Source organism: Gobio gobio (assembly GCF_949357685.1).
Source record: "Gobio gobio genome assembly, chromosome: 6".
In the NCBI taxonomy this organism is placed as follows: Eukaryota; Metazoa; Chordata; class Actinopteri; order Cypriniformes; family Gobionidae; genus Gobio; species Gobio gobio.
The window spans coordinates 23,705,063-23,717,641 of record NC_137102.1 but is presented as its reverse complement, the minus strand read 5'-3'; the positions used below and the strand labels follow the sequence as shown (position 1 = coordinate 23,717,641).

The 12,579-nt window shown below is 38.5% G+C and overlaps 1 protein-coding gene across 3 annotated transcripts in view; it reads left to right on the top strand.

Annotated features, from left to right (window-relative positions):
• The window catches only part of tbl1xr1b (TBL1X/Y related 1b), a 39,110-nt gene extending 28,453 nt beyond the window's left edge, over nt 1-10,657 (top strand). For all 3 annotated transcript variants that reach the window (XM_079818405.1, XM_079818404.1, XM_079818406.1), the window contains one exon: nt 7,181-10,657. In XM_079818405.1, the coding sequence (XP_079674531.1) occupies nt 7,181-7,207 (27 nt within the window). In that variant the 3' untranslated portion in view covers nt 7,208-10,657. The remainder of the gene's footprint in view (nt 1-7,180) is intronic.
• The last annotated feature ends 1,922 nt before the right edge of the window (nt 10,658-12,579 follow it).

The following is a 12,579-nucleotide window of genomic DNA, read 5'->3' as shown; positions in this document are numbered from 1 at the left end:
CAATCAAGAGAAGACTTCACCAGAGTGAATACAGAGGGTTCACCACAAGATGTAAACCATTGGTGAGCCTCAAAAACAGGAAGGCCAGATTAGAGTTTGCCAAACAACATCTAAAAAAGCCTTCACAGTTCTGGAACAACATCCTATGGACCGATGAGACCAAGATCAACTTGTACCAGAGTGATGGGAAGAGAAGAGTATGGAGAAGGAAAGGAACTGCTCATGATCCAAAGCATACCACCTTATCAGTGAAGCATGGTGGTGGTAGTGTCATGGCGTGGGCATGTATGGCTGCCAATGGAACTGGTTCTCTTGTATTTATTGATGATGTGACTGCTGACGACAGCAGCAGGATGAATTCTGAAGTGTTTTGGGCAATATTATCTGCTCATATTCAGCCAAATGCTTTTGAACTCATTGGATGGCGCTTCACAGTGCAGATGGACAATGACCCGAAGCTTACTGCGAAAGCAGCCAAAGAGTTTTTTAAGGGAAAGAAGTGGAATGTTATGCAATGGCCAAGTCAATCACCTGACCTGAATCCGATTGAGCATGCATTTCACTTGCTTGAAGACAAGACTGAAGGGAAAATGCCCCAAGAACAAGCAGGAAATGAAGACAGTTGCAGTAGAGGCCTGGCAGAGCATCACCAGGGATTAAACCCAGTGTCTGGTGATGTCGATGCGTTCCATACTTCAGGCTGTAATTGACTGCAAAGGATTTGCAACCAAGTATTAAAAAGTGAAAGTTTGATTTATGATTGTTAATCTGTCCCATTACTTTTGGTCCCTTAAAAAGTGGGAGGCACATATACAAACTGTTGTAATTCCTACACCGTTCACCTGATTTGGATGTAAATACCCTCAAATTAAAGCTAAAGGTCTGCAGTTAATTTCAAATCCATTGTGGTGGTGTATAGAGTCAAAAAGATTAGAATTGTGTCAATGTCCCAATATTTATGGATCTGACTGTATATACACTCACCTAAATGATTATTAGGAACACCTTACTAATACCCTTTCACCTTCAGAACTGCTTTAATCCTATGTGGCATTGATTAAACAAGGTGCTGAAAGCATTCTTTAGAAATGTTGGCCCATATTGATAGGATAGCATCTTGCAGTTGATGGAGATTTCTGGGATGCACATCCAGGGCACAAAGCTCCCGTTCCACCACATCCCAAAGATGCTCTATTAGGTTGAGATCTGGTGAGTGTGGGGGCCATTTTAGTACTGTGAACTCATTGTCATGTTCAAGAAACCAATTTGAAATGATTTGAGCTTTGTGACATGGTGCATTATCCTGCTGGAAGTAGCCATCAGAGGATGGGTACATGGTGGTCATAAAGGGATGGACATGGTCAGAAACAATGCTCAGGTAGGCCGTGGCATTTAAACAATGCCCAATTGGCACTAAGGGGCCTAAAGTGTGCCAAGAAAACATCCCCCACACCATTACACCACCACCACCAGCCTACAGTGGTAACAAGGCATGATGGATCCATGTTCTCATTTTGTTTACGCCAAATTCTGACTCAACCATCTGAATGTCTCAACAGAAATCGAGACTCATCAGACCAGGCAACATTTTTCCAGTCTTCAACTGTCCAATTTTGGTGAGCTCGTGCAAATTGTAGCCTCTTTTTCCTATTTGTAGTGGAGATGAGTGGTACCCGGTGGGGTCTTCTGCTGTTGTAGCCCATCCGCCTCAAGGTTGTGCGTGTTGTGGCTTCACAAATGCTTTGCTGCATACCTCGGTTGTAACGAGTGGTTATTTCAGTCAAAGTTGCTCTTCTATCAGCTTGAATCAGTCGGCCCATTCTCCACTGACCTCTAGCATCAATAAGGCATTTTCGCCCACAGGACTGCCGCATACTGGATATTTTTCCTTTTTCACACCATTCTTTGTAAACCCTAGAAATGGTTGTGCGTGAAAATCCCAGTAACTGAGCAGATTGTGAAATACTCAGACCGGCCCGTCTGGCACCAACAACCATGCCACGCTCAAAATTGCTTAAATCACCTTTCTTTCCCATTCTGACATTCAGTTTGGAGTTCAGGAGATTTTGACCAGGACCACACACCTAAATGCATTGAAGCAACTGCCATGTGATTGGTTGATTAGATAATTGCATTAATGAGAAATTGAACAGGTGTTCCTAATAATCCTTTAGGTGAGTGTATATTAGGGGTGTAACGGTACACGTATTCGTACCGAACCATTTCGGTACAGGGTTTTCGGTTCGGTGAGCGTGTGTACCGAACGGTTCCGAATGCAATCTTTAACAGTTAACAGTCTGCTTGTTTCAAGTGCGGAACACACTTCAATCCTAGTTCCCACTCGAACATATTAATTATTCAGTCCATTTCATCACGAAATTCAAAAGATAAATGCCGTTTTGACGCTCTTTAATGTGACAACTGATCACTGTATAGGCGCGTCAATTCAAGTGGCCGCTGCGCGTGCGCAAGTGAACACGATCATCTCTTCCAGAAGAATAAACATTAATTAATATCTTAAGGTATGTTGAGGATACATGAACACTTACTGAAACGTATCATATGTCGTGTAATCGCTCAATCAGTGTTTCAACCGTGGAAAAAAGATGTCAAACAACTTGTAAACAGTGTCACGCAGCATCTTTTACCTCAGAAGTCGTTCAGTGTCCACAGCTGTTAGTTCACTAGAGAAATCAACTCTTTCGCTAAATATATGCACACTATTAGCATATATATATAGATAGATAGATAGATAGATAGATAGATAGATAGATAGATAGATAGATAGATAGATAGATAGATAGATAGATAGATAGATAGATAGATAGATAGATAGATAGATAGATAGATAGATAGATAGATAGATAGATAGATAGATAGATAGATAGATAGATAGATAGATAGATTATTAATTCTACTTAACCTCTTAGTGATGTCTTGATTATTTAATGTGTTATATAACACACGACATTAACATTAACAAGTCAGTTAATTTTTGTATAAATACACTATATTGCCAAAAAAGGTTTTCGGACGTCTGCCTTTACATGCACATGAACTTTAATGACATCCCATTCTTAATCCGTAGGGTTTAACATAAAGTTTGCCCACCTTTTGCAGCTATAACAGCTTCAACTCTTCGAGGAAGGCTTTCCACAGGGTTTAGGAGTGTGTTTATGGGACTTTTTGACCATTCTTCTAGAAGCACATTTGTGAGGTCAGGCACTGATGTTGGACGAGAAGGCCTGGCTTGCAGTCTCCGCTCTAATTCTTCCCAAAGGTGTTCTATCGGCATGAGGTCAGGGCTCTGTGCAGGCCAGTCAAGTTCCTCCACACCAAACTCGCTCATCCATGTCTTTATGGACCTTGCTTTGTGCACTGGTGCGCAGTCATGTTGGAACAGGAAGGGGCCATCCCCAAACTATTCCCACAAAGTTGGAAGCATGAAATTGTCCAAAATGTCTTGGTATGCTGAAGCATTAAGTGTTCCTTTCACTGGAACAAGGGGCCAAGCCCAACCCCTGAAAAACAACCTCACACCATAACCCTGCTTCCACCAAACTTTACACTTGGCACAAAGCAGCCAGGCAAGTACCGTTCTCCTGGCAACCACCAAACCCAGACTCGTCCATCAGATTGCCAGACAGAAAAGTGTGGTTCATCACTCCAGAGAACACGTCTCCACTGCTCTAGAGTTCAGAGTGCTTGTTGATGTAAGGCTTGGAAACCATGGAAACCCATTCCAAGAAGCTCTCTGTTCACTGGTCTTGAGCTAATCTGAAGGCCACACAAAGTTTTGAGGTCTGTAGCTATTGACTTGGCGACTTCTGCGCACCTTGCACCTTGGCATGCGCTGACCCCGCTCTGTGATTTTACGTGGCCTACCACTTCATGGCTGAGTTGCTGTGTTTCCCAATTGCTTCCACTTTGTTATAATACCACTAACAGTTGACCGTGGAATATTTAGTAGTGAGGAAATTTCACGAATGGACTTATTGCACAGGTGGCAACCTATTACGGTACCATGCTTGAATTCACTGAGCTCCTGAGAGCAACCCATTCTTTCACAAATGTTTGTAGAAGCAGTCTGCATGCCTTGGTGCTTGATTTTGTACACCTGTGGCCATGGAAGTGATTGGAACACCCGAATTCAATGATTTGGAGGGGTGTCCAAAAACTTTTGGCAATATAGTGTATATACAGTTGGAAAAACAATTATTTTCAACCTCCCTTCTGATCCTCTGTCTGAAATGATCAGTTTTTATGTCAATCATATGGAATCGAATCCCTACAAGCAGAGTGTTTTTAGTGGCAGAAGTTTAGTGATTGTTTGATTTTCGAACACGGCCGACTGATAAATGTGCGTGTGCCTCTCAAACCATCAACAGATAAATCGGCAAACAATCATCTAAATCAGACTGATACTTTAACTGTGGTCTGATGTTGCATAATCACCAAACAGTAAAGTACAAAGTCATGTGTCAGAGGTGAATATTATGCAAGTTAAGCATTTTAGGTTTCTTCTCATTATGTAAGTGCATGCATCACTGTAAAAAGAATAATTTGCATGATTCTACTATTTACCAAAAATAATGCTGAAAATACTGTATGAACCATTAATATTAAATATGGTCTGAAAAATTGATTGGTAAGAAGTCAAAAGTATGTCAGAAGTAGTCAGAAGTATGGAATTTTGAAGTCAAAAATGTGTAGGAACCCTGTTTAAGGTAGCAGTAAACAGCCATAAATGTTTAACGGCCGAAATTTCCTCTCATAAATTTTATGATGGGGAAACAGACACTGCATAGGAAACAGTATCAATGCCCACTCACTATTGCATGCGAGTGTTTTGAAAACATTATCCAAACTGTAATTTAACAGACAAAGCATTGTGGAATCATTTATTTACCATTTGTGATGCAGCTGCTATCAGATCCAGTACAGTTGGTTGCTCATTATTCCAGCCTTCAGTCACACTCAGTACGTTTACATGGACAACAATACTCCGATATTAATCTGATTAAGACCATACTCTGATTAAGAAACTACCATGTAAACAGCGATTTCTAATTACCTTAATCCGGTTAAAGCCATACTCGAATTAAACAAAAATCGAATTAAGACATGTGGAGTATGCCTATTTTAGTCGCATTATCTAAGTGCATTGTAGACATGTACACACCTTAATCTAACTATTAACGTCGTGAAGGAGTTTCCGCCGCGTTTTGTGACAGGTCACACACACACACACACACACACACACACACACACACACACACACACACACCAGGCAAGTGCAGAGGGGAGGGCTTTGGGGGCTCGTATCAAAAGTATATAAAGTGCCCCTCTAAACAATCATCAATAATATTGTGACAAATAAAACAGAATTTGAATTATAATTAATATAACCGCACGTACAAAACAATGCGCTTAAATTCCCGTTTATCTTTTACGTATCTTTCAGTCTGAAATGTCGTTGCCATGACGTGTTGCTATGGTGCGTGACTGCGTGTCTTGCTCATAGACCGTAAAAACTCTGCTCACTCGGACACGGCCTCCTCTATATTTTTTTTCTTTGTGTTGCAATAATGCTCATTTTAAAAGTAAAATACGATCATTTTGTATCTGTAATCCCAGATTCATATTTGTCTGCTTACAACAGCGGTCGGGAACCTCTAGGCTTGCGAGCCATATGCCATTCAGTGAACGCTTGTGGCTCGATGGCAGAAAAAAACAACAATCCAAACAATCACGATTTTGAAACCTTTTCATCACATTTTCATCATTTATCAAAACTATTATTCGAAATGTAGGCTGTCAAGAAGGAGGCAAGATGGGCAGTGTCTCTTAAAAAAACCTGAAAGACAATATTTAATATTACAAAAAATAAAACTATATATATATATATATATATATATATATATATATATATATATATATATATAAAAGTATAAAAATCACTCGTTTTTATAAAGTCACACTGTCCAACAGCGACACCCGCAGGTAAAGTTACAGTGGGTTGCCTGAGCCCATTGATTTGAACAGACCTACGAAAGTCGCGCTATGATTGGACCCCGGACAGCGTAGCGTGGCATGGGTACGTAATGACGTACCATTAATCAAACTATGTTCTGTAACATGTAAAACGGGAACATGAACGTAATATTCTAAAAGCAACTCATGTAAACGCCTTAATCAGATTATTGTCTTATTCAGAGTAAGGTCAATAATTAGATTACTGCTGTCCATGTAAACGTAGTCACTGTCACATGATCCTTCAGAAATCATTCTAATATGCTGATTTATTATCAATGTTGGGAACAGTTGTGTTGCCTAATGTCTTTTTTAATGCTTTTTTCAGGATTCATTGATGACTGAAAAGAAAAGAAAAGCATTTATTTCAAAATATAAATATTTTAACAATATACACTACTGTTCAAAGGGGGTTTTTTTTTTCTTTCTTTTTTTGGAAGGAAATTAATACTTTTATTCAGCAAGGATATGTTAAATTGATTTTTTTAAAGTAATTAATATTACATTAAGAAGATTATTATTGTTAGAAAAGATGTCTGTTTTGAATAAATGCTGTTCCTTTTAACCTTTTATTCATCAATGAATCCTGAAAAGTTTCCATAAAAATATTAAGCTGCACAAATGTTTTCAACATTGATGATGATAATTGTTTCTTGATCATCAAATCAGCATATTAAAATGATTTCAGAACGATCATGTGACACTGAAGACTGGAATAATGACGCTGAAAATTCAGCTTTGCATTACAGAAATAAATTATATTTTAAAGTATAATAAAATAGAAAACCATTATTTTAAATCTGTATTTTTTTTAATCATAGAAATGCAGACTTGACCGATACAGCATCAATGCAAATTTGATCTCATGTCATGACCCCTTTTAAATACTCATATTGTTTATTTTACAGTGAAATATTTCAAAAGTAATGTTTTTATTTAGCAATCTTTAGATTATTTAAAAATATTTGTATTATTATTGTTTTGTTTAATTGTTATTGTTGTTGTGTTATAGCCATAATGACACATAATCACCAAAAAAATCTCCAAATTGTGCAGCCCTAATTTTTAGGAGGTATAACATTTACCGTAAGGATTAATGTCACTGCCCATTGATTGACTGCCAATATGTTTTCTTCCCCCATCTCAGGTTTGTGTATTAGACCTAAGGAAATGACACTGCCTATGGGAAGCCATGGACCGACTATGAATGTGTGCATAGCCAAATTTACAGACTGTCCCTGGCCCATCATCCACTGCTGTAGACCACACGTGAGGTGCCAGACCACAGCCCAGACCAGCGGTCCCTCAGCTCCATCACAATACGGACCTGTGAAGCTTAAGACACTCACCAGATCAGCGTGCTCAAGGACTGTTATGTAAAGACACGCTCGACACATGAGAGATACACCGCATGTGCACACACACACACACACACACACACACACACACAGCTCATTAGTTCCTGTGTTCATCATTCCAAACCCAGAGGCCTGAGGTTCACGCCGCTGTCGTGTGCATATTGTACACGTCAGCACTCCAACGATGGTTTAGGCGTAACTGCATGAGCTAAAGAGCAGAATATGGCCATCTCATGGCCGTATGATATTGACAATTCAGAGTATTGGCACTGTATGTTTAGTGGCTCTGCGACTTTGGAACTGTTCTCCAAAAAATGCTCAAGGATTTTTATTTTTTTTTGCCAAACTTTGAGAGATAATTTGATTCTTTTTTTTTTTAAGAGTTCTACGAGTACAGAAAGCCTATTAAATTACTCAACTATATTTTCAAACACGAATGCCCTGTGTTATTTTGTACAACCTATGCAACTTTGTGGTAAGACAAAAATGAACTTGCAGTGCATGAATGGGTGAAGCCTGTACGGTTAAAATATCTGATAGGCCCACCCTAAAAACACAACGGCACATTCAACTCTCACTCTTGTGTTACAGAAACTATAGCTATCAGGTTATTCATTCCTTTCGTTGATTCCAATTAATATCCTTTTACCTTTTACCTTCCTCCTAGATGACGGCTCACTTAAAAATGTTGATGACAGCGATTTGTTCCTCAGATTTAATGTTCTTTCTTTAGTGCTACGTATTGCTGTCATTTCCTGCTTTTCTCTAGAGGTATGAGCTTCGAATGATCCTTCGGTTTGGTCATTACACTTTTAGTGCTCGGTATGTGCGCACGACTGTAACCGCATTAGTAGTCTATGGCTTCACGCGAGTGACAGAATTATGGGTCAGTGCGGTTTTTATTCACTTTCAGTCAGTCAGCAGGGAAGTGGACTCATATGGAAGCTTGTTTCCACCGCAGAATAAAAAGTTAATTGCTTTTTATTCTCACAATTCTGACTTTTTTTTCCGCAATTGCAAGTTTTAAAGTCAGAATTGTGAGTTTGTATCACTTAATTCTTACTTTATAACGCAATTGGGAGTTATAAAGTCAGAATTGAGTGATATAAACTCACAATTCTGACTTTATAACTTGCAATAGCAAGTTTATATATCACAATTTTGAGATAAGGTAGATATAAAGTCGTTTATATTTAAACTATAAAAAGAATTGCGAGTATCTTACATTTCTGACTTTTTATAACACGAAATTGCAACTTTATATCACATAATTCTGACTTTATAACTTGCAAGTATGAGGGTTTTTTTTCTCAGAACTGCACAATTGTGACTATAACGCAATTGCGAGTTATAAAGTCAGAACTATGAGATATAAACTAGCAATTCTGAGGGGGGGGAAATCTGTCCTTTTTTCCCTCAGAAATAGACTTTATAACTCAATTGTAAAAAGTTTGTATCTCACAATTATGAGATATAAAGTCGGAATTGTAAGATATTAACAGAATTGCGAGTTTATGTCTTACAATTCTGAGAAAAGAAGTCGGAATTGTGAGATATGAAGTCGGAATTGTGAGCTATGAAGTCGGAATTGTGAGATATAAAGTCGGAATTGTGAGATATAAAGTCGGAATTGTAAGATATTAAAAGAATTGCAAGTTTATATCTTACAAATCTGAGAAAATAAGTCGGAATTGTGAGATATAAAGTCGGAATTGTGAGATATTAAAAGAATTGCAAGTTTATATCTTACAAATCTGAGAAAAGAAGTCGGAATTGTGAGATATTAACAGAATTGCGAGTTTATATCTTACAATTCTGAGAAAAGAAGTCGGAATTGTGAGATATAATGTCGGAATTGTGAGATATAAAGTCGGAATTGTGAGATGTTAACAGAATTGCGAGCTTATATCTTACCAATCTGAGAAAAGAAGTCAGAATTGCGAGATATTAACAGAATTGCGAGTTTATATGTTACAATTCTGAGAAAGGACGTCGGAATTGCGAGATATAAAGCCAGAATTGCGATATTAACTCTTAATTCTGTTTATAGTTAATATCTCGCAATTCTGACTTTACATCTGGCAATTACGAGTTTCTATCTTTCAATTCTGAGGGAAAAATTCGCTAAAAGGAATGTTTTATTCCGTGGCAGAAACGAGCTTCCATAGACTTCGAAAGTCCAAAGTCAAGATGAGGCGTTGCGGTTTTGCCAACTATTTTTGTTTGTTTGTAAAATGACATTGCGTGGTGAAGAACGTAAAAAACGTAAATGTGTCCACAGGGATGCTGCTGTTATAAAGGATGGATTTTAACGTAACCTCCGTTAACATTTTGGATTTCTCGCAGCATGATTTCGTCAGGATAACGACACATTGATTTAGAATTTGCTAGACGCTGTCACGTGTCTTTATAAAATACCATTAGACAGTCATAGTCCAGAGAAGCAGCTTTTATCCAGCACACTCATGTCACCTGTCAGCACTTTAGACCTACTCCCATGAAATCCAATGAGCACTTAAAACATCTTTTATCTTTTGGACTGAAATTACTTGAGTGACATTAAACATTTACTTGAATGAACCAGATAATTAGAGGATGAGGCGGCTGGTTTTCAAACTTATGTAATAGTTTGTTTTTAGATATGAAAATAATCCAAAATGCTAACAAATGCCTTTCTTTCCCCATGGATCAACTATAATCTGTATCCCCTCCTAAGAATATCCAAATGTCCTGAATTTTGTTTTGCTTTTTTTTTTGCTTTTTTTTTTTAAAGAGATGAGTATTTTGAAGCTTGCTCTAATATAATCAACGAGTAGATTGTACGAAAATGTGCTATTTATTATATTGTCTATGACAGTGGAATGGTATTTTATAATGTTTTAATTTGAAAGAGATTTACCTTTTACAGTGTGTGTGTAAGCGTTTGCTTCTCTCGGTCCTCAACGCCTAGCACTCGGCTTGCTGTGTCCACAACCCTTTGAAATTTTGTACTTTAAAATCTTTTGTAATTCTAATGTTGTTTTTAGCTCTCAGCAAAAGCATGTACATGGGCATATCAAAACGTCTTGGACCATGCAAATACTTGTTCAGTGATTTTTGTCTCACTTAATCTTTAATCTTTTTTCCCTCTTCTTTCTCTTTTGTTTTAGTTATTTTTCTTATTTTGCTCACTCTCCTGCAGAAATCACTTACTGCGATGTTGATTTGACTATTGTGATTTGAGTCCGATCAAATGAAAAGTCCAGAATAAACTATATTTTGATAGTAGTTTTGGTGTTTTCCATCTGTGCTTATGAATCTCTATGAATGCAGAAACACTGCCTCTCTGTGTCGAGCATTGCATTAAGTTTCTAGTCTTATATTGTTCTACGCACACAAGTAACCTGAGCAGAAAACTTAAATTAAAAGAAAAATTAAAGTTGAGACAAATGTAATGCCAAAATGTAGCATTTGGTTTGTCTCCCTGAAGCTGCTTGAACACAAGTTTGCGTAAAACCTGATGATTCTGTTCTCCAGCTTGAGATTCAATGGAAGCAAGAACCGTCTGTATAAAGAGTCATAAGATCAGTCACACGTCTGCTTATTTAATTAGTGACCTAGAAATCGGTGTAGTGCAGAATCTTTTTGTCATAACTTTGTTTTCACGGTCAACTGTTAGTGGTATTATAACAAAGTGGAAGCAATTGGAAACAAAAGCCACGTAAAATCGCATGGCGGGGTCAGCGCATGCTGAGGCGCACAGTGCGCAGAAGTCACCAACTTTCTGCAGTCAGTAGCTACAGACCTCCAAGCCTTGTGTGGCCTTTAGATTAGCTCAAGACCAGTGCACAGAGAGCTTCATGGAATGGGTTTCCATGGCCGAGCAGCTGCATCCAAGCCTTATATCACCAAGTGCAATGCAAAGCATCAGATGCAGCGATGTAAAGCTGGCCGCCACTGGACTCTAGAGCAGTGGAGAGGTGATCTCAGGAGTGACGAATCACGCTTCTCTGTCTGGCTATCCGATGGATGAGTCTGGGTTTGGCGGTTGCCAGGAGAACGGTACTTGCCTGACTGCATTGTGCCAAGTGTAAAGTTTGGTAGAGGGGTGATTATGGTGTGGGGTTGTTTTTCAGGGGTTGGGCTTGGCCCCTTAGTTCCAGTGAAAGGATCTCTTAATGCTTCAGCATACCAAGACATTTTTGACAATTTCATGTTCCCAACTTTGTGGGGCCAGTTTGGGGATGGCCCCTTCCTGTTCCAACATGACTGCTGATTTAGCGCTGAGGGGAAATATGAATAATTATTCATAACTCATTATGATTAATTATGAATATTTGAATCAGTTAAATAGATTAACTTGATGTAGCTACATTAAAATTACAATCATTCAATCAGTTTCCTTATTGATCATTAATTAATTCTTAGAAAATGATATTTTTCATGGCCCCAGAAAAATAATTTGAGCGCTCAGAGCGCATCGCAAGATCAATCATTTAAGGGACAATATGTTTGCAGGCAGGGAGTCAGGACCAAACATATATTGTGCACAAACTTTAATAACTAAATCACGGAACAAGACTAAAACTAACATGAAACATACATACACAATACATACATGACAAGAGGTAAGGTTAAAGTGATTGGAGGGAAAAGGGTCAGAACAGATGGATGAAGTTATGCAGAGAGTCTAAACCTTTGGGAAGAACCATCATTAAAGGGATAGTTCACCCAAAAATGAAAATTAGCCCATAATTTACTCACCCTCAAGTCATCCTAGGTGTATGTGACATTCTTCTTTCAGACGAATAAAATCGGAGTTATATTACAAAAGTCCTGGGCTAATCCAAGCATTATAATTTGATTAATAGTTGCTCTGTTTTTGAAGTCCATAAAAAGTGCATCTGTCCGTCAAATAGCGTGCTCTACGCGGCTCCGGGGTGTTAATAAAGGCCTTCTGAAGCGAATCGACGCGTTTGTGTAAGCAAAATATCCATATTCAAAACTTTACCAAGTAAACATTCGGCCGACCCTTTGTGATGAATTAGAGTGGAGACTGTGAGCCAGGCCTTCTCGCCCAACATCAGTGCCTCACAAATGCGCTTCTAGAAGAATGGTCAAAAAATTCCATAAACACACTCCTAAACCTTGTGGAAAACCTTTCCAGAAGAGTTGAAGCTGTTATAGCTGCAAAGGGTGGGCCAACTCC